This window comes from Rhagoletis zephyria, unplaced genomic scaffold (genome assembly GCF_001687245.7).
Source record: "Rhagoletis zephyria isolate East Lansing unplaced genomic scaffold, Rhagoletis_zephyria_1.1 Rzeph_scaffold_00040, whole genome shotgun sequence".
NCBI classification, from domain to species: Eukaryota; Metazoa; Arthropoda; class Insecta; order Diptera; family Tephritidae; genus Rhagoletis; species Rhagoletis zephyria.
In genome coordinates, this window is record NW_016157124.1 from 237,506 (window position 1) to 264,470 (window position 26,965).

The 26,965-nt window shown below is 36.4% G+C and overlaps 2 protein-coding genes across 3 annotated transcripts; one reads left to right on the forward strand and one right to left on the reverse strand.

Annotated features, from left to right (window-relative positions):
• Positions 1–254: 254 nt before the first annotated feature.
• On the reverse strand, positions 255–8,807 carry LOC108366629 (venom carboxylesterase-6-like). Its single transcript, XM_017621084.1, has 7 exons — positions 8,584–8,807; positions 8,373–8,516; positions 3,182–3,335; positions 2,885–3,070; positions 2,275–2,819; positions 1,931–2,223; positions 255–485 (listed from the first exon to the last, which is right to left on the reverse strand). The coding sequence occupies exons 1-7, from the start codon at positions 8,776–8,778 to the stop codon at positions 314–316; spliced, it is 1,689 nt and encodes a 562-aa protein (XP_017476573.1). The 5' UTR covers positions 8,779–8,807; the 3' UTR covers positions 255–313.
• On the forward strand, positions 2,026–25,055 carry LOC108366614 (venom carboxylesterase-6-like). 2 transcript variants are annotated; one of them, XR_001848113.1, is made up of 9 exons: positions 2,026–2,106; positions 22,605–22,827; positions 22,909–23,052; positions 23,123–23,276; positions 23,372–23,557; positions 23,626–24,164; positions 24,241–24,533; positions 24,610–24,855; positions 24,921–25,055. XR_001848113.1 is itself a non-coding variant. In XM_017621069.1 (8 exons), exons 2-8 carry the CDS (start codon positions 22,627–22,629, stop codon positions 24,782–24,784), a joined length of 1,692 nt encoding a protein of 563 aa, XP_017476558.1. In that variant the 5' UTR covers positions 2,026–2,106; positions 22,605–22,626; the 3' UTR covers positions 24,785–25,033. The 2 variants fall into 2 exon arrangements, 1 of the variants encoding a protein (XP_017476558.1); XM_017621069.1 differs by having other exon boundaries at positions 24,610–25,033.
• The last annotated feature ends 1,910 nt before the right edge of the window (positions 25,056–26,965 follow it).

The following is a 26,965-nucleotide window of genomic DNA, read 5'->3' on the forward strand; positions in this document are numbered from 1 at the left end:
CGACTTATGTCGCTTCTGTGACTCCGCCAAAGAGACTCCAATGCACCTTCTCCTGGAGTGTGAGGCCGTTTCGCGAAGAAGGGAGAGGTGCTTAGGACACATATGGCCAAGTGAATATCACATACACACCCTGCCCCCGGGATCCATTCTGAAATTCTTGGAGTCCCTGGGTCTGGATTCAGTGTTGTGATTAGCTCGGGGCACAATAGACCTATTGGTCGCAGTGCTTACCCCAGCATAATTCTATTCTATTCTATAACACTTGGTCATCAAAACCACTGTTGACCAGTCGTGTATTTATTTTGATTACAACTCAATAAAAGGTTTTATATACATATTCCCACAATTGCATGCGCTCAGTGTTCCATGAGTTGTCAACCACGAATGGTTCTTCTTCTTTGACGATGGACAAATAGTCACAAAAGCCTTGTTTTCCAAACAGTGCTTTAGTGCAGGGCTGTATTTTATTGAACACTTCAACTTCTCTGAAAATAGAATATAAGCACATATTAAAATAGTATAATACCCGTCATACACAGTGATCGGACTTCTACCACATTGTGGTAGATCTACCACTTTTTGGAGCATCCAGCACATCTACCACACAAGGTCTGAAATCGACCACATATTCGCATTTTTGAGTATTTAAAATTTAGCTCCACATGATTTTCTTTATTTTTTTTCTTAATTTTAAGAGCAAAAGTTGTCCAACACTAAACACTATGTGATAACAGGTGGGGACACGATATCGAATCGAAAGTACCGATATAGTACTCATTTACAGCATCGCTGTAAAAATATCGGGCTGTAAAAATATCGTAATAAAAAGACTCGATGATCCAAATATCGATATAAAATTCAAAAAATTAAATCTGAATATTGGTCTCATTTTCTAATAAAGAATAAACACTTTGCACTATGACAAGTATGTACATCTCTGAAGGCGCGCAACATACCAACTTAAGATAATTCACATTTCTGCGCTTTAAAGCTCAAAATATATATAAATTCCAATGTAAGTAAGGTTACAGTACGACATAGATTTGCAAAAAATGGAATGTTTAAAAACAATATTAACAACAAAACTTTCAATAGGAATTTTAGTAAGGACAAATTTTTACATCTTGGAATTTGGAAAATTCACTCTAAATATTTCAAATATTACTACAAAAAGTTTTATACAAATTGTCTTGCCCAATTCCCAGAAAATTAAATTTTGACATTTTCATTTTATTTTCTAATAATTTGTCATACAAATGTATCATTATTCACATTAACTTCGTCATGTACATTTAGGATTCGATGCGATACAAGGGTTCAGATACTCGATTCCAAAAACTATCGTTTAAAAAATTTCGAGTAAAAAGTATCGGCATCGAATGGTAAAAATATCGAAATTAACAAGAATGATAGTATACAAGATTTCGCATTCCCGGCGTCGATGAGATTTCTCAAGTAAAAGTAAGCAAAGCCGAATGTGAGGAGAAAAGAAACTGTCAAACCATGAATTTTCTCAATTTCTCAATATTAAACTTTTTCGTCGGGAAACGTCATTTCATTGTGGTAAATTGCAAAATATATGATTTATAAAGAGAACTAATAAAGAAAATGAGAAAAATCGGCGTTTTTTGTGAAAGTTAGCACATTACAGTGCATCTAAAGTTTTTAACGCGTTGACTACTTTTACTTGAGGATTGTCAAAATTGGCAAAACCCAAGTTAAAAGTTTTTTCTAGAGATTCGAATTAAAAAGTTTTCAGTTAAGGTGAAACCTTGCAGATTCTTTTTTAAATTTTTGCAAAAAGTTTGATCCGAAACCTGAGATCTACCACATTTTTGCTAAATCTACCACATTTTTTTTCCAGAATCTACCACACAGAATTTTTATTAAGTCCGATCACTGGTCATACACCCAAATTAATTTAACTCACCCGTTTTTAGCGAACTCCACATAAATTTCCACATATCGTTTTACCAACGCAGCCTCTGCCGACGATTTGGAATATCCATCCGGTGCTATTACTTGCGAGGTGAAAAGATATAATGAATCATCGCCGTGGGTAGTCCCAAAGTCTTTTGTGCTACCCGTAAACCGCTCTGAATATGAGTAAGGCCCACGATAATTGAACAGTATATATCCTTCAGGAATTGTTCCATTACTAGATTCCACATTATCGGCAATTGCTTTGTATGCTGGATACATGAAGCAGGAATCACCTAAAAGCTAAGTAGAGGGAATAAGATATTTATTTCAACAACAGCTTTCATAAACTACCTCTAAGAAACCATCCAACGTGTCATTATTCAACTCTCGAACTCCACCCATATATTCTGCCACTAAACGTTCTACCACATCGTTGACCTCTTTCGATTCGTCAGCAGGCAAATTTGTGAGTAGCTTAAATAAGTCATCAAAGTTTTCGTTGAACTCAGCTTGCAAAGACGAATTACCAGCAAGTCTTGGAGCTATGCTCACGCCTTCGCCTTTCGTGGGTGTATTAACTGCAATCCATGGCACTGTCTCCGGCGGATTACTGTTAAGTAAGTTGCGCACATTCGTTGTTAAAAATGGCTCCGGCCATGATGCCTCTTCAATGGTGGCTCGAAAACTTATGAAAGTTTTCAATGCATCGTAGGCTTCCATCAATTGCTCTGCCGGTAAATTACGCAAAGCATTAACAAGTTCTATAGAAGATATGTTGGAAGCATTTCTAATTCCAGCAGCTGTGGCTAATTGAATGGCTTGCGCCTTTTGGTCAATTGGCTGTGCCCAAACCGTATTTGCAAGACCACTAATTGGAACAGCATTACGAAATAAGCCTTTAAATTGACAAAACATTGCATTCTAATTTTTTGTTTATTAATAATGAAACACAAAGGAATACCTTGTGAAGCAGGGCTTAGCATATGAAAATGGACAGACAAACCGCCAGAACTATGACCGAAAATGGTAACACGCGAAGGATCACCACCGAATGCGGATATATACGATTGCACCCATTTCAAAGCTAAATTTTGATCCTTTAATCCAAAATTGCCAGTCATGTGCTCATCACCACTACTTAGAAAACCTGAAAAAGTTTCGTTAAAGCAGTGAATTCAATCTTCAAGTCTTTGGCGCTTGGGAATAAAACAAATCGCACGATCGATCGTTAAGTACATAAATGGATACCAATACTCACCAAATGGACCCAAACGATAAGCAATGGTCACCAATATAACCTCGTTCGTATCCATAAAATATTCAGGACCATAAAATTCACGATTTGGAGTGCCGAAAATGAAATCACCACCGTGTATATAAATCAAGACAGGCAGTTTTTCATCAGAACTATTCTGAAAGTAGAAAATTTCAATGTAGTTAATTGCATTTGTAGATAGAAAAAAAAATGATTAGCTTCTAACTGCAATTGAAATAAAAAGTTAAGGTGCGGTTAAACGTGGCAATGCAAGCGCTTTTTTAAGCATTTTGCTGTCAAAATGTGGAAATCGAAAGTCTACTTTCCCGTGTAAACAGTCAGAAAGTCCTTTTTGCGTATTTGCAGAAATCACTTTCGGCAAGAAAAATTGCAAGGTGTAACCGCAACCTAAAATACGCAAATCGCTTTCGAGAAATAATTTCAGCTTGAAAGTGCTGTCAAACCAATCGAGTGTTGCCGTGTGACGCGTTTTTTGGCGAATTTGCAAAAATGTATAAAGATGTTGATTAAAATATGAAAAAATACATATAATTCATTTATTCTACTGATATGGAGTATTTAAGTATTATTGTATTAGGCATCTTGTGATTCTTTTGTGTACATTTTAGCAGGTTTAGTAAATTTTTCAGGTCATTAATTTTGTTATAAACATTAAAACGTCTGGTAACATAGTTTAAAGTGAACTTGTCTGTATTCACCGTGTAAACAGATAAAATTAGTATTAGAATATTTGATTTCAGAAATAAAAACTGCTTTTGAAAGCCACTGTAAATGCACGGTGTAACTGCTCCTGTAATCTCTTTTGGAAATTCTTGAGTTTGACAGACTTTTGAAAAGGACTTGCACTTGCCACGTCTAACAGCTACTTTAGTATGCATGTTTCAGTTTTTTTTCAACGATATGGACGAAATGTGGTTTTAAAAACACGGTACCACATGCGGCATAACTACGGTGACCATATTAACCAACGTAAAATGAGGGACATTTTTTTTCAAAATGATTTGGGAATACGTACATACAACTTGTGTGATAAAAGTACCTTACCGATATCGTAATTTAAATCAAATATATAGCAGTTAATTATATTATTTAATTGTACAAGTTCCCCTTCTGTAGCGAAAAATTAAGCCAAATCCTTTTCAAGGACTTCGCCATCCTTTGCTACGAAAATGCGTTTACCATAATTCATACGGCACGACGAAGCCGCACAGAGTGGTTCAAAATTGGAATTTAATGTTCATAATGCGTAGGTTTCATTTTTCAACAAATTTTTACTAAAAACCAAAAAAAAATATTTATTTTAGTGAACACTTTTTTATAATATTTAAAAATTTTTTTGTGTATTTTTTTTTTTTTGTTTAGGGAGAACCATACAACATTTTTCAACTAGTTTTTTTTATGTAACATTTATTAACTGGAACAGGAGAATACATTTTCTTCAAAATTGCTACTTTATCTGTATTTTGCACTAAAAAAATTGATATTATCAAATAAAAGTTCAGAAATCAGGCTCAACTGGTCTCTTGCAAATACCTTAAGCTTTCATAAACAAAAAAAATAAAAATTCATCAAATTAAGTGAAAAATGAAGGCTCCAGTGAATTGCGAACACTAAATGCCAGTTTTGAACCACTGTGCAGCAGGGGGTTCATTGTTCTCTTTCAGTGGAACTGGAAACTCAGCGTGCAACACGATCCTGAGCAAAACTTTCCCTGTGCTTTATAGCTTGTACAAAGATTACCGATTCAATAGAAACCCTTAAGTGGGGTGCGAAGCAAACTGGCGAAGGTTTTCATTATATTTTACAAGGGACATTTTTATTTTTCATATTCTGCGTTTAAAAATTTACCCCTGAAAAATGAAGAGCCGATTTAAAGGACAGTTCAAGAAATAAAGGACAAAAAGCGTCCTTTACTTTGAAAAAAGTTATAAAGGACAGGGGGTTAAAATAAAGGACTGTCCTTTAAAATAAAGGACGGATGGTCACCGTAGGCATAACGTGTGCAGTATTTAATTTTCCTCCATTGCGCGAAATTCGACAATATGGCTTGGTGACCACTCCTTGGTTTGTTGTGCTTCTATGAATAATTCCACATCTTTGTTGAAATCAAAGTACAAAATACGTGAAGTTATGGTTTACTTGTTGCCCGAATTATTATATGAAAAAGTCATTGAAAGTTATCACATTTGGCTTTTTTAAAGAAAGCTAACAATAGTGAAGAATTGAAGGCCGTATTTGCATAAAGTTTATGTACATAATTTTAATTAATATATATATAATAACATAAGGTGGAGGAGCCTTTAAAAGGGAAGTGAAGCCTCTTGTTGTCTTGTTGCATAACTCTATTTTTAACCTTTTTACAAAAAATATCATTCTCTCTGTGTCGTCTCCAGAAAACAGTGTTAGCGAGAGCAGAGAACCTATCTTCTCCACATTCTTAGAGGATATGGCCTTTCCTTTCCCAAGACTCGCTCTTGCAAAGCTTTTCAGAGATCGGTTGGCCACCTGCTCTATGGTTAGGTGAAAGGGCTCAGGTTTGGTCGATTGAGAGTTCGCTTTACTACAAACAGTTTACCATGACTTCCTTTATATCACATATGTCTAGAGTGTCTTTAATAAGGCGAGTGTATATAGATTTTTCCGATCGTGCATCGTGTCTTTGTTCAGGAGCAGATGAATTCCGACGGAAATAGTCTGCCAAAGCAAGTCCGATAGTGTAGCCCTATCGATTTCTTTCGGTTACGCAGTGTAACAAAATTTTAAGACCTAAGTGAAACACCTGCTTTCTTATAGATTTTTTGGTGCTGAGTCCGGAGTCTGACAGAAGAATCGCCTTACCACGTCAGTATTTTGAAATATCACCGTCTTCAAAAGAAGCACAACTAAAAAAAAAATTTCGTATGCGGAAACGAATAGAAACCGAATTCATTTTCGTATCCAGAAAACGCTCGAAACGTTCGAAAAAGATAGTGTAATTTGAAAGCAATAATTGTATTTTATTTGTTCAAACTAAACATTTGAAAGCATGCATTCGTAGTCAGCAGTGGCTGAGCGTGCAGAGGAGAGGATCGTGCCGCTATTTGTTAGCTTCCAGAAGGTGCTGGGTTCGAATTCCGTCAGGCGTTTCCTTAATTTAATTTAATTTTTTTGAACCACAGTACTTCTTCTAGTTTAGGTGCCAGGTCACAGTAACATCGCGGAAAACTGCGTGGCTGCTGACCTGGCGATGGAAAGGCACCCTTGAAACGTTATCCCCCGATAAGGAGTAATTAGGGACGCCTCTGTCCTCCTGTGGTTCACTCTTGGACGGTTGGACCTAGTGTGAGCTCGGCGAGCGCTAGACTAACACGCATACTTCGTGCTCGCTATAATGAAATCGCATATGGGTGTTTCCAGCGGAAGGTCCACCACGACAAAAAAAAATAAAAGTTTTATATCTAACGTATTTACGGGCCGATTTGTCTGCTTTTTAAAGTATATACTGGCTATGTAAGTAGTATCATGTTTGCATAAAATGGTCTTCCTAGGTGGTGCCAAGGTCGAGATATTTCGAAAACCCGTATTTATGGTCCGATTTGGTTCGAATTTGGCGTATGTGGTTGAAACATAATAAATCATAGATTTTTAATAAATTGACCCTGAATTGGCGCTGAAGTCAAAATATAAAGTATATTCTACATAAAATACAAGTTTTATTTGCGTTAAAAATTCATTTAAAAGCAATATTAACAAAAATATATATATATCTATCTATGTATATCTATTCTGATAGAAAAGGAGGCCTGCTGGAGCTCCATACGGCTGCCCAATGTAATCAGCATGAAGACTGGAGATCTTTGGGGTCACTTGGAGGTTCTCAAGCCTTTTCTGGATGATCCCGCTATCAAGCTCACAGATATCATGCTACCGAAATTATCCTTTGATAAGCCCTACAAGGTCAGAATTCCTGAAAGGGACTGCTGTAAAGCGATAATATCTATGATTGACAAAGGGTCCCAAGTATGGTATACCGATGGATCAAAGATGGAAGACGGGAGTACTGGGGCAGGCGTGCTTGGACCAAGGTTCCAGAAAAGTCTGCCAATGGGCTCATACCCAACCATATTCCAGGCGGAGATCTTCGCAATCGAAGTCTGTGTTCGAGAATGTCTTCGGAGAAGGACAAACGGGGCCAGAATAAATATTATGTCGGATAGCCAGGCAGCACTAAGGGCCTTAGACTCATTTAAAACGACATCTAGGCTTGTGGACAGTTGTAAAACTCTTCTGAATAGCCTAGGAGCCCATAATAGAGTTACGCTGTGGTGGGTCCCTGGGCATGAAGGGTTTGAAGGCAACGAAAGGGCTGACTATCTCGCAAAACGTGGGGCCCAAACGCGAATGCATGGTCCCGAGCCTTTCTGTGGTACATCTATAGGATACACTGCAGAACTACTTAGGAGTTGGGAGGAATCTCAGATTGCTGCCCACTGGCGTAAGTCAAAGGGAATGAGACAATCAAAGAAATTCATAACTCCTTCCAAGAGGAACTCAGAAAGACTCCGTGAACTCAGCCGGGAGGGTCTTAGGACTATTACAGGCTACCTGACAGGACACTGCAAGTTAAGGTACCATCTAAACAAAATGGGGCTTTCTGTAGAGACGGACTGCAGGTTCTGTGGGCTGGCGGAGGAAACCTCGGAGCACATTCTGTGTGACTGCCCGCGTATCATGAATAGCAGACTGATGCACCTTATGTTAAGCTGTGAAGTTGTGAAGTTAAGACACAAAAATTAGACACGTTTGAGTTACGATAGTTTGTCTGACAGCACTTAGATAAGATGAACATTCGCGCTTGCCTGAGTTAGTACAAAGTTAAGAGAGCTCATTAAGCTACGGATAGTTCACCACATTGTTGGCTGTCGGTCACTTGACATAAAGTAGCTCGGGGCCAACGAATTATTCCCGCAAAGTATTTCATAGTGCAATCACCTCTCTCTATATGATATTCTGAAAATCCTCCAAATTTCCAAGGGGTTGTAGGCCTTCACAAGTGTGTGATTAAAAAAAAAATATATATATCTAAATTCGCCAATTGCTTGCCACTAGCTCAGCAAAATATCGGACACATATATTTGCATGTATATTTTGGATTGGTGTGCGATGAAAAACGTTGAAAAGTGAAAATACTCACCGCAGGTCGATACACATTCAAATAAAGACAGTCTTCATCGCCAGTTGTATTAAGGGGAGTTAAAAGGTAATTCCTTTGTGTACATTCTGTATGCGGCTCTTTTGCTAGAAGTTTGCCATTCCATGGCTCAACTGGTACGGGATTCTGTCGCATAGGCAAAATTATTAAACACATTTTTCGAAACCCTTAAGATATTTCACTTTTTTCTCACTTTAAATCTTAATTCACCAATCGGCGGCTTAGCAAATGGCACGCCATAGAAAGCTGCATATCTTTCAACTTCGTTTCCAGGTTCATAAATGCCCTCAATGCATCCCAATGCGTCAATGCAAACTTCCGGCGCGTCTGCTTTTGTGGTAGCAACATTCAAATAAAATATTAAAATTATTATAAGACGATTATGCATTTTGATTAACGTTATTCGAAAGAAGTCAGGTCGTACAGAAATTTGCACAGGCTTTTATACTATCTCGAAGTTAATTATTGTTGTTGGTTTCTATGCGAGAATAAAGTGAAACAAATATTGATTGTTTACTCATATTAAATGAATTTTTAAGTTAACTAAAATTTGTTTATCTCTCTCTGCAAATACCGCTAGCTTAGAGTGAAAAATTGCTAAGTCCAGTTTTTATGAAAACGCATGTTTTGATACAACTAGGAAGCAAGGGATATTAAAAAATGTATCGTTTCGAATAGGATTAAGGTACTTGTTTTATTGGTGACGTGCAATCATGTCAATGGAATTAATGTCAATGACATTAATACACAGGCCAAAAGTGAAATAATTTCACTGCACTTTTAAAGCTGTATACTACGTAGTATGTACATATATACGTATCGAGCGAACGGTGCAGACCTTTTATGCTGCACAAAATATGCCTTCGCGGCTCCGCTGGCTTGGTCATGTCGTTCGAATGGACACCGACGCTCTAGCTCTGAAAATATTCAACTCGGAACTCGCTGGTGGTAGCAGAGAAAGAGGACGGCCCCCACTGAGATGGAAAGACCAGGTGGGGAAGAACTTGGCTTCACTTGGCATTTCCAATTGGCGTCAGTTGGCACAGAGGAGAAACGACTGGCGTGCCTTGTTGAACTCGGCCAAAATCGCTTAGGCGGTTACAGCGCCAAATAAGAAGAAGTGCCCATGGACGTTACTTCCGTTGCGCCTTATTACACATCACCATAATACTTTAATTTTTTAGCATTTCTGCCATTAAATCACTCTTAAATGTTGTATTCAAAGATTTGCGAAATACTGGAAGTAAATGGCTATCAGAAGTTTTTCCCTTTCAAATAAAATTAAAATAAAAAATGAACTTAGCAACTTTGCCCTCTAAAGCAGGGTCCAAACGGACCAGAAATTAAAACGATCGGTTGAAATTCATTTCGCCACATGCGTGGTTAACTGTTCTAATTGTACGTAAATATGAGTAAACATGAAACACGGAGAGACAACATTTGCCATGTAAGGTCTTTATTTGTGCACAAAAAGAACAGCAATTCAACAACAAAATAGTATTTAATTATAAATAACGGACACGAAAAAAAACTAGTCGATTATGTTTACTCATGACTTGCGTAAAACTAACTGTAAATATAAAGTAAGTATACACATTCATAAGGTACTTTGTCGTTTATTACCATCGCGTATCCACTTTTTGTAACTTCTACGTATTCTTCGAAATGTTTTCGGCGAAGTGTGAGCTTGCGGAGAAAATTTTGATCAAAAAGTAAGAAAAAGTATGTGTGAACGAGGAAACATACGTCGAAGCAGCCTTTATGCAGGTTCGGGGCGCTGAGCTTGATAATGCAACGCAGACAAATGGAGTCCAAGATGCCTTCAAGCTAAAAATGTTGGACAAGCTCCTTGTTTTTTGTCATGTGTGGCAAGCCATCTGCTCTATTAGTTTCTTAATAAATGTTCTTGCCATTTTTCCGCTATGTGCACACTTCAAATTCTAAAAAGAAATGACAAAAATCGTCACCTTCGGTCTCACAAAGCAGCTCCCCCCCCACACAGTAGCAGATACAGGATTTTATTTAGGGAGGGGCGATTGGGATTAAATTGTCGTGTAATAACATTAAATTACAGGCATCTGACTTGATTCACAGCGGAGTGGCCAATCGAAGCTATGTGACCTACACCATCCAACCTGCTTGAACCCCTCATATATTTTTCATGGAAATAGAGGTTCGAGTAATTTTTATGAAGTGCGAAGTAAAGTGTTCTGTGATATAATTTTACTTTTGATGCCAGGTCCATTTACAGAGTCCCCTGTAATAAAACAATTATACTATTTTGTAAAAAAAATACTAGTTAAAAAGTTATACGTCATAGTGTTCGGCCAGCTGTTGAAATTCAACAACAAAAATTAAGGGGAGTTGAGGCGAGATGCGTTAAGGAGAAGTGAATTGAAGCGAAGTGAGCTCATGTGAGGTGAAATTAGATAAGTGAAGGTGAGTTCATCTGAGGTGAGGTGACTTGAAATGAGCTATGCTGAATTGAGGTGAATTGCGTTTAACAATATAACATAAACGGTAACATAACATAGCATAGCATAACATAACATAATATAACATAACATAACATAACATAATATCGTGAAAGCTCTCATAGACGGACGATCTAATAAGCGGACATTTCCTATAAATGGACACATTTTCGGGAACGAACAATATTTGGATTTTTTCCATACAAAATGCTCTGCCCTACACGGACTTTTCGATAAACGGATGCGGCTGGGCCGCATCGTGAACTTGATTTTGGTGGTGGAATAAAAATCAAAAATTTTGTACGCTCAAGTATTTATGATAGACATTTTATTTTATTATATATATATATTGTTTATAAATGAAATATATTTTTTTAAATCGTAAGTTTTGAGTCATATGTTTTTAAGAAAAATACACCGTAGTAATTTTAAAATTTCAAAATTACATTTCTACACATTACATTTTCACTCAGTGTAAACTTACCTGTCATGTGCTCGTCTCCGGTACTTAGAAACCCTGAAAAAAGTTTCATTAAAGCAGTGAATTCAATTCCTCTTTGAAGCTTTTGACTAAAACAAATCGCAGCGAATGATCGATCGCTAAGTAAATAGATACCAATACTCACCAAATGGACCCAAATGATATGCACGGGTCAGGACCATAAAATTCATGATTCGGAGTGCCGACAGAGAATCCACCATTGTGTATATAAACCAAGACAGGTAGTTTTTCATCAGAACGTTACTGAAAGTTGAAAAATTAAATTTAATTAAAAACGGACCACAATTCGCGTATAAAAATTTAAAATTATCGTTAATTTCTTCATGATCCAATGCTCGGATCTAAACCAAGTTAGTATGGGACCACCTCTGAGGTTATACTTTTCCTTTAAAAAAAGAATTATTCCAATCGGTTGACGCGGTACAAAGTTATGCGGTAACGTATGTACATAAAAAAATAAAAAAAAAAACATTCCGACGAATTGATAACCTCCTCCTTTTTTTGAAGTCAATTAATTAGTTAGTATACATATTTTAATTTTTTTTACAGAATATGCACGAAATGTGCTTTCAGCAACACAAAATGTATGCGTCCACGATAAAAGTCGTTCCTTACGCATTCATACATATATAAAAAAGAAAACTCCGAAACTTCAGTAGCACCACATTAAGATTTAAAGCAGGTAATATGTATTGGCATATAGTATTTGTACAAATGTATTTCATAAATACTATTCTAAGCCCTAGAAACAAAGATATCGACGCTTCTTCGCTATCCCAAATGCAATTCCTTGACTAGAAAATTGAAATTAGCTTTTAAAAGTAGGTTGTTTAAGCAGCCGCTTAAACGTAACTCAACGGTAGGAAAATCGAGCTCGTTGAAATACATTTTTGTTTGTATTTTTTAATTTCAAACTTTATGGAATTAAAGTACAAAAAAAAAAACTAAGAAGTTCTTGCTCTAGAACGTTACTATGCGGACGCCTTTGTGGGCGTGGCTGGTGCCTCAAAGTATGAAAAAAGCAATTTTTTAAACTGCCACTCAAGCCGCACCACTCATAACATACCATTCATATGGACAACAGTGGCAAGGTCCTATGTACAAGGTACATATGTGCTTATTGCATACTTTGTGAACTCATAAGTGCACCTGCTCAAGACGCTATATTCGGTGAAAGAAATGATCGGTAAGCACAAGTAACACGGACTAAAAAGTTTATTTTCGTACACTGGTTTCTAGTTCTGCTGACGTTACTTGAAAATTTTACCTCATAGAGGTGTTTTATTTGTTATCATTTGAGGGTGGTCGTTTTATGTACTCAGCTTGGAGTTAAATCTGTTGTGTTCTCAAAACCAAGCGAACTAAAATAAACAGCTGAGGTAAATACGAGTATTGTTAATACAAATAGAACAAACTTCAACTCAAGACTTTGCTTTGATCGAGACCAAAGTGCAAATAGTTGAGTACGAAGGCAACTAGTGGAAATTATTCAGAAGTCAATAAGAAAACTAAGAATCGGATATGTGACAAATCGGATTCATTAAACTAAACAGATCCTTTTGCGTCTTGTATGAAGTAATTAATTCACCACGGGCATGATGAGCGGTTTGGCGAGCGTAATTTTTGTTCTTCGAAAGAGGGCTCTGCTTTTAAATTGCCTACCGAGCTCAAAGTAGCACCCGTTGGCACTTGTAATACATGACATTGTTAGTGGCGTTTATGCTGGTTCACCTCTAGACCAACCTTTTTAGCTTCGTTTTCTAAGCTGAAAAATGCTGAGCCGACATCCCTGGGTTTCAGGTCAACGATGGCTATGTCATCCGCATACACCAGCAGCATAGTTCTTTTACTGTATATGGTGCCGCTGCGAAACAGGGTGGCAGATCTTATGGCTCTATCCACTATTGGTCTCAAACGGAGCGGAGAGGTATTTCCCAATTCGGACGGAGCTGAAAGTTGTGCTCAACGTCATCTATAATAGCCAGTCGGCAATTCCAACGTAGAGAGCAGGGCTCAATTTCTGATCATTGTGAAATGCTGCACAAAATTTGTATACCTCGGTGGACATGGGCGGCTCGCTCACGGAAATCATAAAGCATAATTAACGTAATTTAGCATGCTATAGCTAAGCAGACATGGAGCTGTACAGAATCGCTTAATACTACCAGATAGGTGTGGAATACCTACGAGGTCGCTTAAAACCAGGCTCTTTAAGAATGAGCAAGGAAAATACCTACAAACTTATGGTTGTTTTCCAAGGACATTGGCGTGTGGATGTGCTCGCCGAAAGGATCCGCATACCAGCCAAAAGGTTCTACCGCAGGCAAGTGTTCCAAGTATCCAGGCTTGCCCACTATTCCCGTGGAGTATTTCTATGCTAAAGCCTCTCCCTCTATGATATTCTGAAATTCCTCGAAATACCAAAAGCCTTTAGATGTACACGAGTGTATGATAAAACCCGATGTTTAGCACCTTACCAAATATATCTTAACATAAGTTTTCGAAAAAAAAATTACAAAAAAATTTTTGATTCTCACAAAATAAACCATCTCGTCATAAAGAAAAATATTTTAAAAATAGTTCTTGAAAAACCCCAATTTTTTCGAACCACGCTTTTTATAGAGGATTAAACAAGAATTACGATGGTATAATTTTAAATCCCTAATTTACTGGTCTTCACTATGCAGATCAACTTCAAACAGTTCAACGGTTAATAGCTGTTTAGGCGAGACTGCTAACACTGGGCGCCTAAATTCGTTGTTGTTGTTGTTGTAGCAGCATACAAATTCCGCAAAGAGTTTTTGGGGAGTGTTGCTGGAGTGACGGTCCTTGGCCAAATATAAATCTGGGTCGTTCCGGTTACGTAGACCCGACTGTCGTGGGAACGGCCTAAATTCGTGCTATGTACTGCTGCCTGTGCAAAAATTTCCTTTATGCAATTTAAGAAATTTTTGCACATGCATTTCTCAACTGCCAAGTAATTGAACTTTCTTTAGTTTCAATAAGATGGCACTTCAAAGTATGCTCGGCCTAGTCTGGTGCATCCTCCGGACACTGCTTCCGGAGCATTTTGCGGACTCTGCATGACTTACAACCGTGCAGAGGTGGTAAATGAACTTTACCATTGGCCACAGTGCCTACCCACTATTTTTGAACCAATAAATATTTTTTTATAAATACATCCATGCAAACATACTGGTCTCCCCTCTCACTGAGTTATTCAATAGCTAAGATAGCTTTAGGACAATCTTGACCATCTTATATATAGAAATATTAAGCCCGTTTCTTAGCTTTAAAATGATATTAAGATGAAGTCTCTAGGGTGAGCCGAACCCGAGATATAACATTTGAGGAAGTACATGATTAGTCAGTGAGGGTATTTTACTTGTATGTTTTTATACTTGTTTAAATTCTTGATTTTCAATTTATGGTTCTATGAATTTGTTTGTAGTTGAAGAGAAAATTTTTGATTATTAATAAATAAACTTTCAACATATAAAAAATTTAAAATTTAAACTAAATATATTTAGTTATTAAAATATCATATAAATGATATAGTCAGAATCACGAAAAAATATGATCTGCCCGAAGAAGAAAAAAAAGAAGAAAAAAATTCCTCGAACACGTTTTAGCTTATTTCATGTATAGAACCCATAAAACAAATTTGAAGCGAATCGGAGACATGACATAATTTTTTTTTTTACGAAATCCGTCCGACTTAAAAAAGAAAGGCTCATATGCATATGTTACCGGCCAAACCCGACCTTAGGACAAACTAGTTCTTCCAATACGTTCCAATTTTCGCTCTCTATTACCCATTTTTGGAGTACAGGAATGATTTCTGGGCTGTTTTGGGCACCCGCGGGATACCGCGTTGCATACGGGAAAGAACCTTATATTATTGCTAAGACGTCTAATAAGTGCATGGCTTTCTGTTCTGGAAAAATCAGAAAAGGCAAACATTTTCCATATAAATACTTCATTTTGATTGCTTAACTTGCTAGCCTTTTTGTGGCATCAAAGCTACTGTCAAAAATTTCTAGCAGTAAAAAGTTACGAAGTGGCACATCTGAAATGTAAAATTTTCTCACCATGGAACTTTTCTACTGATTTTTACAGGCCCACAATAAGTATTTTGAAATTCACCACTCCGCGATTACGTACTTTACGACACTGCATTATAGTTGACAATGTGATTTTTTGTATCGATAACCGTCTATATGATTCGTAAAATTTTGCATACAGCTGTGGACTAAAGAGCGAAATATACCACACAAGCGGCTTGGAAAACCAAGCGAAATTTTCCTTTTCTTCGAGCCATTTGTATTGTGTATTGAAGGTTGGAAAAGCCGCTTATGTGGTGCGTTTCGCTCTTAACAAAAGAAGAGATCAAATCTCCAGTTTTTCCACCAGTAGTTTTCTGAGGACAACATTGCGAGTATATACAATTCGATGGCTGGGTGGAAGATCGACCTATCTCGGCAGTCTGTTCGAAAACGCCCTATCTCAGAAAATTTTTCAAGACCGCTCTACTTCAAAATTTGATTGAAAAACGCCCTATTTCGGAATTTGACTGAAGAACGCCCTATTTCGGAATTTGGCTGAAGAACGCCCTATCTCAGCTTCTTTTCAATGTATTTTCGTTTGAGATAGGGCTTTTTTGAACCGAATTCCGAGATAGGGTGTTTTTCAATAAAATTCTGAAATAGGGCATCAATAGGGAATCAAATTCTGATGTAGGGCGTTCTTGAAAAGTTTTCAAAAATAGGGCGTTTTTGAACTGGCTGCCGAGAAAGGTCGATCTTCCACTTAGCCATCGAATTAGAATGTTGACTTAACTTCGAAACAATTTTTATCTGGATTTGTGCTTATTATTTGAATACAATGGAAAGCTCGTGCCTTTTCCATGTTTAGGAATGTATTCCGCGATGACAGGCAATCATTTTTGAAAATTTGTCTGAATATTTTGTTTTTTATTGCAACAAAAATATTTAATTTAAATTTGCATTTTTTTCTATACATACATATGTAAGTGAATACGATCTGAATGTGTAACATTTCACTTTTATCAGTGTTTTTGAACATTTTTGAGTAAAATTCAATAGATTTTTACAAAGATAATTGAGCTAGTATTTTTTTTTTTAATTCATATTTTAAGTAAGTTTTTGATATTTATTGGTGCATATTTCTTGTTTTATCGTGCATATTTTAAGCGCTTAAAATCATGTTTTTACGACATATTTTTGGTTGCCCTATTTATTATCATGTTCACTTATATACTTATGTTATCATTTATACATGTTATTAGTTGTGTTAACCCTGGTTATGTTAAAATATTATGTTAAAAGCTTTTTGTTAAAAGATTCTACTAAAAGCTTTTGCTAAAAGCTTTGATTAAAGCTCTACTATTTCATTATGTTAAGTAACATTGCATTAAGCTCAATTGCTTTTGATCATGTCAAAATCCATCATATTTGTACCCAATTTTGTGAATGTTTATAAATGTTGTCCTTTTTGTTTCACATCGTTTCAATTTTGATTATTTAAGATCATACTCCAATGTAAATTGACAAAATATTGCTTTATTACACAATTTGTCGTTTGTCGGGTCGTTTTCCGGTAGAATGTTGCTGTGGGGAAAATTTTGTTTTCAATAAATTTGTCCAAACGAAAAGCGATAAGTGTGAGAAAGAAGAGGTCAATTGTAGTAGGTAAATTAGTCTTTGAGTTTTTTTTTACCTTTGAATTAGAAATTTGTAATTATGTATTTAAAGCACTTCAAAAATCTAGTTACATGGGCCCCAGGATTGGAAAAATTATATTGAATGTATGATATAATTTGATGGAACAAATGAAGGAAGACAGTTAAGAAAATTAAAACGGGGTTTTCCAGTAAAATAGGATCCAGTAATATCCTTGATTTTTTTTTTATAAAAATAACAGATAGAAAGATGTGAAACAGTTAATTCCTATGGTTGGTTTTCACCATGTCATATTTTGCCACCAAAATTTGTGGACATATTTTGAAAAATTTTTTTTATGCTCTATACATAATTTTACCGTTGATGTTATGGGCCTACTAAGCCAGATAGATAGCCGATTTAGTAGCGCATGTACGCGACTAAAGACCTACACTCATCGAAATCAATCGATATATCGCTTTTTTAATCCCATTTCACAATGTGTTTTCACTTATTTGACGGCAAATGCCATTGAATTTGACATAGCGAAAATAAGCCTTTACACTGTGAAAAAAAATCACAAAAAATTGGTTAACATTACCAAATTCAAACTTGAAAAGGAATCAAAGTTATTTCTGTTTAATATTACAGTGCCATGGTTGATATTTTCAACAATGATTTAGTAATATTAAACATACTTTTGTTTACATTAAACAAATTTTTGTTTGTATTCTGCACTTCATAGATGCTTTTTAAAATTCGGAGATATAAAACAGAAATGTATAATATAATTTTAACATGTAGCCTCTGGCGGGATTTGAACCAGAATTATCTGAAATTTAGAAAATAACAGCAAGCATCTCTGCACGCTCAGCTACAGCAGTTCTGTGAATTTACCCTCAAATGTTGAACTTGAATAAATTTTCTTCGACGTTCGATCGTGCTCTTCACTTCACGGATGCTTTTTCGTAATACAAAAAAACAACAACAAAAAAATTACACATTCGAACGCAAACCTGCTGGAAGCCAAGCAATAACAGCAAGCATCTCTGCACGTTTAGCTACAACCAGACATACAAATGTGTTCTTACAATCGGTGTATTTACCGTGAAAAAAATCAAACAATAACTTGGTTGAAGAAACCATTGGACTTTTGGCTCAGTGTAGTCAGATGCAACCATTTGTTGGCAACAGTCAACTAACGTCAAGCGGTCTTTCATTAAGCCAATGCGTACTGTCACACACCTATTTAGTCAAACAAACCTTTTTTATTCACTGAAACTATCGAACAGATCGATCCTCTATATACCTATAATTTGGCACCTATTTTTTTTTTTGTTTTCGTACATAAATATAAACTATGCAGCAACGATCTACATCGCCAGTAGAAGCTGTTAGCGGGTTCAAAAACCATCTTTTAGGGTCGAAACATAGTGGAGCGGAGAGCTGAGCGAAGAGCTAGCATCGAGCAAAGCTTCAATAAAGCTGATGTCACATAAAACTTTTGCTTCGCTTTACGTGACAGATTCGCTTTGACAGATAAGATGAATTGTATGAAAATGCACAAAGCATGCCACATAAATCGTTGAAGCGGCAGCGCGAAGCGAAAAGATGGTCAACTCCCATCTTTTTGCGCGCTTTGACAATCAGCCGGTTTAATATTTATTTTGTTTCGTCCAAATTCGGGTTTTCATGCAGAAACATAAAACTTAATTACATTGCTGATAATTTTAAATCAAAATAATTAAAATCCACAGCAACTTTGATGAGTANTACAAAGTTTTATCTGGCATCAGCTTAACAAACGTGTATGTACGCTTTGCTCTTCACTATGCGCTCTCCCATTGACACATATGCGCATCGTTGCCAGGTTGACGTTTTTAACGTCATTTGGACGTTTTTTGTATCCCGTTGACGTTTGGACGTTTTTTGTTTAAAAAATGACGTTTTTTAACTTCCCAGTAAATTTTCTCTTTGACGGTAAGGTTCTTGTAAGTAGAACTGATTTTGAATTACTTTCTTAAAAAATCTTTACAAGCTTTGTGTTTTGCAGCAGCTGCTTCAAAATATATTTATTCTTTGGACACAGATGACTTAAATATGATGCAAGCCAAGCGTACGCGCACTTTTTTTTTTATCTTGGACTAAGGATCCCGTGTTCAAAGGCTGGTTGTGTAAACACTTGAGGTTACGAGGCTTATTGTAATGCTTGCAATAGGCACATTAAAAGCCAAATCAGGAAAAGCTGATCTATTGCAACACGCACGCCAGCAAAAGCATCAAAAAAGCTGTAGCGGCATAACAAGTCAGAAAAAACTAGGCGACTTTTTTAAGACTTCATTGAAAATGTAACGAACGCAAAAAAGGCTGAAATATAGCTATGCTCCTTCTTAGCAGAATGTAATTTAGCATTTTCGACCACCGACCCCCTAACCAAATGCCTACAAGAAAAAAAAAATTATTAAAAATCAACGCGAATATTTAGCCCATTCAAACTTGCACGTTATTGCCCTGAAATTTAATGCGCTATCAAACTGCATACTCAAAAAAAATNAGCTATGCTCCTTCTTAGCAGAATGTAATTTAGCATTTTCGACCACCGACCCCCTAACCAAATGCCTACAAGAAAAAAAAAATTATTAAAAATCAACGCGAATATTTAGCCCATTCAAACTTGCACGTTATTGCCCTGAAATTTAATGCGCTATCAAACTGCATACTCAAAAAAAATTCTAAAAAATCTGAATAAAAAGTTGAAAATCTAGCTGAAACTTTACAGATTTTTTATAACTTTAGCACAAAGTTTGAAATGTGGATTTATATTTTGTTTGTTATATAATCAGCTTGAGCTTTTATAGAAAAATAATAAACATTAAATTAACAAAAGAGAAACAGCCAAAATCGATCGAAATTTTGTTGACTTAATCAGCTGGTCACAAGTATATGTATAAAATGATTTTTATATTAACGATCTCAAACCAGTTTACAATGAATTTTAAATGTGCTCTGTCGAAATGACATTTTAATATGCCTTACGTACATATCTATGTACCTTTGTATGCAATAAAAGTTTATTAAGACGAATTTTTTGTACATTGATTTGAAAAAGACGTTTTTGGGTAGGAAATTACCATTTTTCAGACCAAGAGGGACGTTTTCTCATGCCGAAAACCTGGCAACACTGCATATGCGTTTTAAATCGACGCTTTGCTCGATGCTCTTTGCTCACCACTATGTTTTTACCCTTAGAGGTACTGACTGCACTGCACGAAAAATGTTTCACCAATTTCTTTGTGCTAAGGGTGCAAAATTGTACAAGTCATGCTGGACAATATTTTGCTTACCCGTATAAGAAAATATTTTAATCAACAAAACTTATTTTCTCCTTAGCTAGACTACTTATTTTTAGTGCCGCTCGTATTAATATGTGATGTACAAAAAATTGAATCTTATCACTCTGTACTATTTTACGCAAAATACTCACCGCAGGACGATACACATTCAAATAAAGGCAGTCCTCTACGCCCGTCTTCTGAGGGGGAAATGCGGAGTAATTCCTTTGTAGACACTCTCTATGTGGCTCTTTCGCTAGAAGTGTGCCATTCCACGGCTCAACTGGTACTGGTACGGGAAAAAACCATTTATTAAATATATTATCCGCGTTTCGTAAACTTTGTATTTCCTTTTTTACCCTAAAACGTAAGTCATCAATAGGCGACTTGGCAAATGGCACGCCATAGAAGGCTTCATATTTTTCTACTTCATTCTCCGGTTTATAAATGCCCTCGATACATCCGAGTGCATCGATACAAACTTCCGGCGCGTCTGCTTTTGTGGTAGTGACATTTAAATAAAATATTAAAACCAAAAAAAGCAGATTATACATTTTGAACAACACTTTCTGAACGAAATCAGGTATATAGTTGATCGCACCGCTATTCATACAATCTTTTATACCACTCTGAATGTACACAATTATGAAATGAAGTACACGTGTAGCTTCCCCTCAAAATGAAATGTCACTATGCTCTCTCAATCTCTCCTACTTTGCAAGTTTTTTGCGTACGCGAACGCAAAAACCTGCTAGTTTTTGATAACTTTCAATAATTAACAGGTACACGAACGCAAATAATAAATAAGTAAAAAAAAAAAAACAATTTGTATAATAGGGATTTATGGCGCAAGCTAAATTATTATAAAACACAATAAATGTAAGATACTAAACAAAGCCAGTTGGTAAATATGTGATTTATTATCACAAAGATTACTGATACAATTTTCTGACGTTTTGAGCTATTTAAATATTTGTATATACATACACATGTATTATACTATTTTTAGTTTGCATCTTGTGCATCTATAAAACAATAAATAAATGTTATTAAATGTATGTAATGAATTATTATTACTTACTTTTAATAGCCTCTAAACATTTCCGCACAAGTATATCACTGGAAAAAGTTATAAAGTAGATAAGATATTTAATATACAAAGTGGGACGGTGAGTCATATCACCAAAGCTTCGCAAATTTTATCCCTCTTTTACCATCCCTCACGGTTAACAGGCGAAGGATATTTTCACCGTAGCGTCGCACAGTGGTTCAAAATTAGCATTTTATGTTTACAATTCACTGGAGTCTTCATTTTTCACTTAATTTGATTGATTTTTTTAAATTTGCAAGAGACCAGTTGAGCCCGCTTTTGAATTTTTGTTTGTTTGTAAACATTTTTTTTTAGTGCAAAATACAGAAAAAGTAGCAGTAGTAGTTGAAGAAACTCGATTCTCGTGTTCCAGTTAATAAATACTACATAATAAAAACGAGTTGAAAACAATTGTAGGGTGCTTTCGAAACGAAAACAAAAATTTCACAAAAAAATTTGAAATGTTTTATACAAAATTTGTACCAAAATTAAAAAAAAAAATTGAGTTTCTAGAAAAATGTAGGGTATGCAAGTGGCTAAGAGTTCACGTTGCCGTGGTCGTCATCAAAAATCTGAGACTTTGTTTTTGTTCTTCACTGGAAGTGGTTTTTATGTGGCGGGTCCCAAACCTAGCGCGCAACCCATTGCTGGAACTGGGATGGTTTCGCAACCAAATAAACGTTTATATAGTGAGCCGCTTGCTCCAAGAAAGAAAACCGCTTGCAGCTGCACCTACTGGTGAATAGACACTGCATACTTCAGTGAGCCATTAAACCGTATAAGTCGGAGTGGCCCCACCAAATTGGTTTAAGATGGAGGGTTAGAAATGATGCATTGGAATCTGGATTCAATCATTGATCCCTTTAGAAACCTACATGTATTAAAGTCCTAATATAAAATCGAAACTGTTACTCTGCTTACTGGGTTGATACAAATGAGGGCAATTTGTTGAAGATCAAATATATAAAAATGTTTATCTAATAGTTTATCTATAATAACTAATAATATAACTAAATGTACACATATACGAAGACACATACATATCACGTCCAGTTAGTTTTCATTTGCCTAATCACTCCCCGAACGGTATAAAAATCTTGATTCAAATTCATATGTTACTTCATTTCTTTTTCAGATCGATTTGAATTGTCGCGGAAATGAAGCTAAACGCTGTGTTGGCAGTATTTGCAGTGCATTGCTTCAATATTGGCCTAGTACGGACGCAATCACCGCAAGTTTGTCTCAATGGCACGTCTTGCGTAATTGGTAAATATATGGAAGGCTTTCAAAAGCGTCTATTCGAAGGCTTTCTAGGCATACCATTTGCCAAACCGCCTATTGGTGATTTACGATTTAGTGTAAGTGCTAGGAAGTAATCCTCCGCGGAAAATCTTACGAACCGCGGATATGTATGTACTTACTTGGCGCATTCATTACAGAATCCTGTAGAATACGGACTTTGGGAAGGCACACTTGCAGCACGAAATCCGAAGCCAGATTGTATACAAAAAGATTACGTGAAGGCGGGGTCCAGTATCCAGGGTTCAGAGGATTGTTTGTACTTGAACGTCTACCGTCCTTTGGTAATATTAATGGATGCATTTCGATGGTACAATTCGAACGAATTTAATAAAGGATTTTATGTTTATATAGAATGTAGGCTATAAGAAGTTACCGGTTTTATTTTACTTGTATGCTGGTGGATTTTCCAGTGGATCGGCTAGTCCTCAAGCCCAAGGGCCGGAATACTTTATGGATACAGACGAAGTTATATTGGTTATACCAGCTTATCGTTTAGGCCCATTTGGTAAAGAATGCATGGACAACATTGAAAACATGAACCAAACTCCCTGTATATATTGTATATTTTGCTTTAACCATAATATTCTTAAATAAATATAGGTTTCCTTAGTACTAACGATGAAGAAATGCCCGGCAATTTCGGCCTCAAGGATCAGAATTTAGCGCTCAAATGGATTCAAAAATATATTTCGGCATTCAGTGGTGATCCTGATCGTGTGACTATCTTTGGGAATAGCGCTGGCGCTGCAGCTGCACATTATCAATTGCTGAGTCCTGCTTCAAAAGGTTTTGTGTAGATATACAAAAAAAAAGAGATCTTATTCATATATGTATAACTACTCCGTACACTATAGATTTATACCGAAACGCTATTTTGGCAAGCGGTGCGGCAATCCTTCCATTTGCTAGACCATTGACAGATCCGAAATCAAGAGCCATAGAATTGGCGGAAGCTGTCGGCATACGAGAAGCTGCATACCTAACTTCGGAAGGATTAGTAAGGGCTTTACGAAAAATAAATCCCTCTGTATTAATAAAAGCTGTCGATAAATTGAAATCATGGTATATCCATCCTTTGGGCATATTCCATCCAGTTATTGAACAAAGCTCATGGAATGGTGCATTTTTAACCGCAGATCCATCGTCATTGAGCATAGAAAAGCCATGGATAATTGGGCATGTAACATCAAAGGGCGAAGGCGGACCCTTGGCAAATCGTCTAATAACTAGTACTTCGTTGCGCGCGCAATTCAATGACAATTTCGACAAATTGTTGGGTGTCATGTTAGAATTTCCTGATACCATTGATAGAGCCGCATTAAATCGGACAATTGAAATGTATATGAATGGTCAACATAAATTAAACGACGAAACATTGGATGGCTTTTGTGAGGTAATAAAACAAAAAAAAAAATTCGAATAACAACTATAACAATACATACTAATACTTATGAACATTATTTGATTAGCTTGTAGGTGACGGCGGTTTTGTTTATCCTATCTACAAAACCATTCAATTCAATGTAAATTCTGCCGTTGCGCAGAATCTAAAAGGCATAATAAGATTCGATTATCGTGGACCGTATTCTTTTTCACAAACATATACGGGCAGCAATGCAAACTATAGTACTGCGCATGGTGATGATTCACTATTCCTGTTTAGGGTACCGGCAGAATTCCCACGGAATTACCCATTAATATCGCCTGAGGCAACTTTGGTAAAACGTTATGTGGGACTTTACGTAGAGTTCGCGAAAACTGGGTTAGTTAATGGGCAAATTTTTGGTTTGCGAACTTTAAGACGACGCGATTTTTATTATTATTTTTTTTGTTTTCAGAAAAGTAAGCGAGCTAGAGGATATTGGCGCATGCACAAGGGCTTCATTTGAGAAGGGCAGCTGTAAATATTTATCAATCGTCAAGAGTCCTGCACTATTCCAGACCGGCAGCACTTGGAATATTAACAAAATGAAATCGTGGGATGATGTATACAAAGTTGGTGCTTCACCTTAACCTTCTGCTACTCCGTCAAATTCACCTTCCAATGATCATCCATGACCCGGTTACAATCCCAGTACTAATATGTAGGTCAACTGAAATGTAGTTTAGAAAAATTTTTGAAAATCTTATATTTATTCCGATTCAATAGTGTTTGAAGTTGTGCACATTAAAAATCATCGGTGCTGAAACTGAAATAAAGAAGTAAGGGCAGTGCTGCCTTTGGCTATGCCGAGCGGCACATACCTTTCAGGAAGATTAGTCAGAAAATTTTACGTTAACCGAATTCTACATTTGAAATAAGTTACTTGGGAGCTAAAAAAAAATTTCACTGCATACGTAGAGGAGTTTTATAAAATAAAGCGCATATGAACATTTGTATGAATGATTTTCAGTACCGCATATGATCGATATGTAAACCGGTAACACAATTTAATGGTATTTGCTACCTGCCTAAAGAGTTTATGTCGCCAAAAGTTGTAACTGAACAATCAGTGGTACATGAGATATACATAGCTTGTACAGCACCGATCTTGACGATTTGCTCCGTAAACTTTGTATGATTACTTAGAAAGTAGCTCACGAAATTGTTCAGTTTTAGCCGTCGAAATGAAGGAGCTTTAAAGTAAAATCCTATATCAGAACAATCAGTTGTGTGGAAGCTATATGTTATAGTGACCCGAACTTTGGCATTTTTACTGTAAACTATTTGTTGATGGGGGTGAGGAAGTTGGTGCCAAATTTCGTGGAGTTATTACAAAAAATCCAATATCTGAACAATCAGTTATGTGGAAGCTATAGGTTATAGTGACCCGATCTTACTCATTTCCGCTGTAAGCTTTCTGTTGACAATTAATGAAAATATTGTGAAATTTCATGTTCCTCGCAGCAGAAATGGATGAGTTATAACAAAAAATCCAATAACTGAACAATCAGTTGTATGGGAGAAATATGTTATAGTGGTCCGATTATAACGATTCCGAGGGCGTATCTAAATACCTTGATTCCAGCGCCATCTATTTTTGGGTCAACTTATTTTGCAGAAGCACTACTCGGACGGATTCTCTAAATATCTCGACTCCAGCGCTATCTGTCGGCACCATTTTTTACGAAAGTATGTTATGCAGAGCAGCCGACGTTGTTTCTGGGTAAACAAATAAAAATATAAAACAGAAATACCAAGCAAGCAGTGAGTGTATACAATCCTAACGGCAAGCTATTTTAAGCTCTGCCCTGATACAACTATGGCATGCATATTCGTAAGTAAGGAGACCGCTCACAAAAACTTGAGATATACTGTTCTTTTCAACTGTGTGTTCCAGGCTCTTCAGCATAAATGCCAGGGCAAAATTAGCCTTCTCCAGTTGTGATAAAATGGTCAAATGTCAGACAGTCCCTAAAAATTCTTATTAGAGCGCATAACAGCTTGTTTCTCACACACTTTTCAGGCTAGGAGTCTTAAATAAAACAAAAGAAGCTAAAGAAAAATTCACTGACTCTATAGTATTCCCGTCGTGCTATCAGGAAAATGGGTTCCAAGAGTGTATAGTGTGTAAGTGTATAAGATCCATCAGACTTTCTTGGAGAGTTAAAACTAACCGTTAGATCTTAGTGTATAGTACATACGTTCTCATAACAACCATTCAACGTAAACGTTACCTAGCGGGTCGCTGCTTCAATTGATTTTAACTTTTTTTTTTAATTTAGGGAGATATGTCATTCTTCTTTTATCAAATACAGAGATTCTTCTTCCAAGACCCCCTTACTTCGTTGAATAAAATTATATTAATCCCTACCATATAGCTAGTTCTCACGAAGGTGACACCGAACATCGTATTTTGTGAATTAGCGTCACATGCCACTAATAGACGCATACCATTTGGAAGGATAGACCGATCTATGGATATAAATATCTCCCTCAAATTTAACAATTGCTCGTCGGTTTCAGAAATTAGAAGTGTCTTATGGCATATAAGGCTCAAGCCACAAAACAACTGAAGACATCTGCTCATTCGCAGTGTCTTTGATACGCTCTATTGCAACAGAGGATTGTCACAGGCGTAATTTCAAATAGGGGTGATCGTTGGACTTTTTATGAAGCAACTTGAATGAGCGATTATGGCTTATTCGTACTTTTCATATAACACATGAGAGTTCGGATAAATCATACAAAACTTCCAGCTTGGAGGTTTAAAT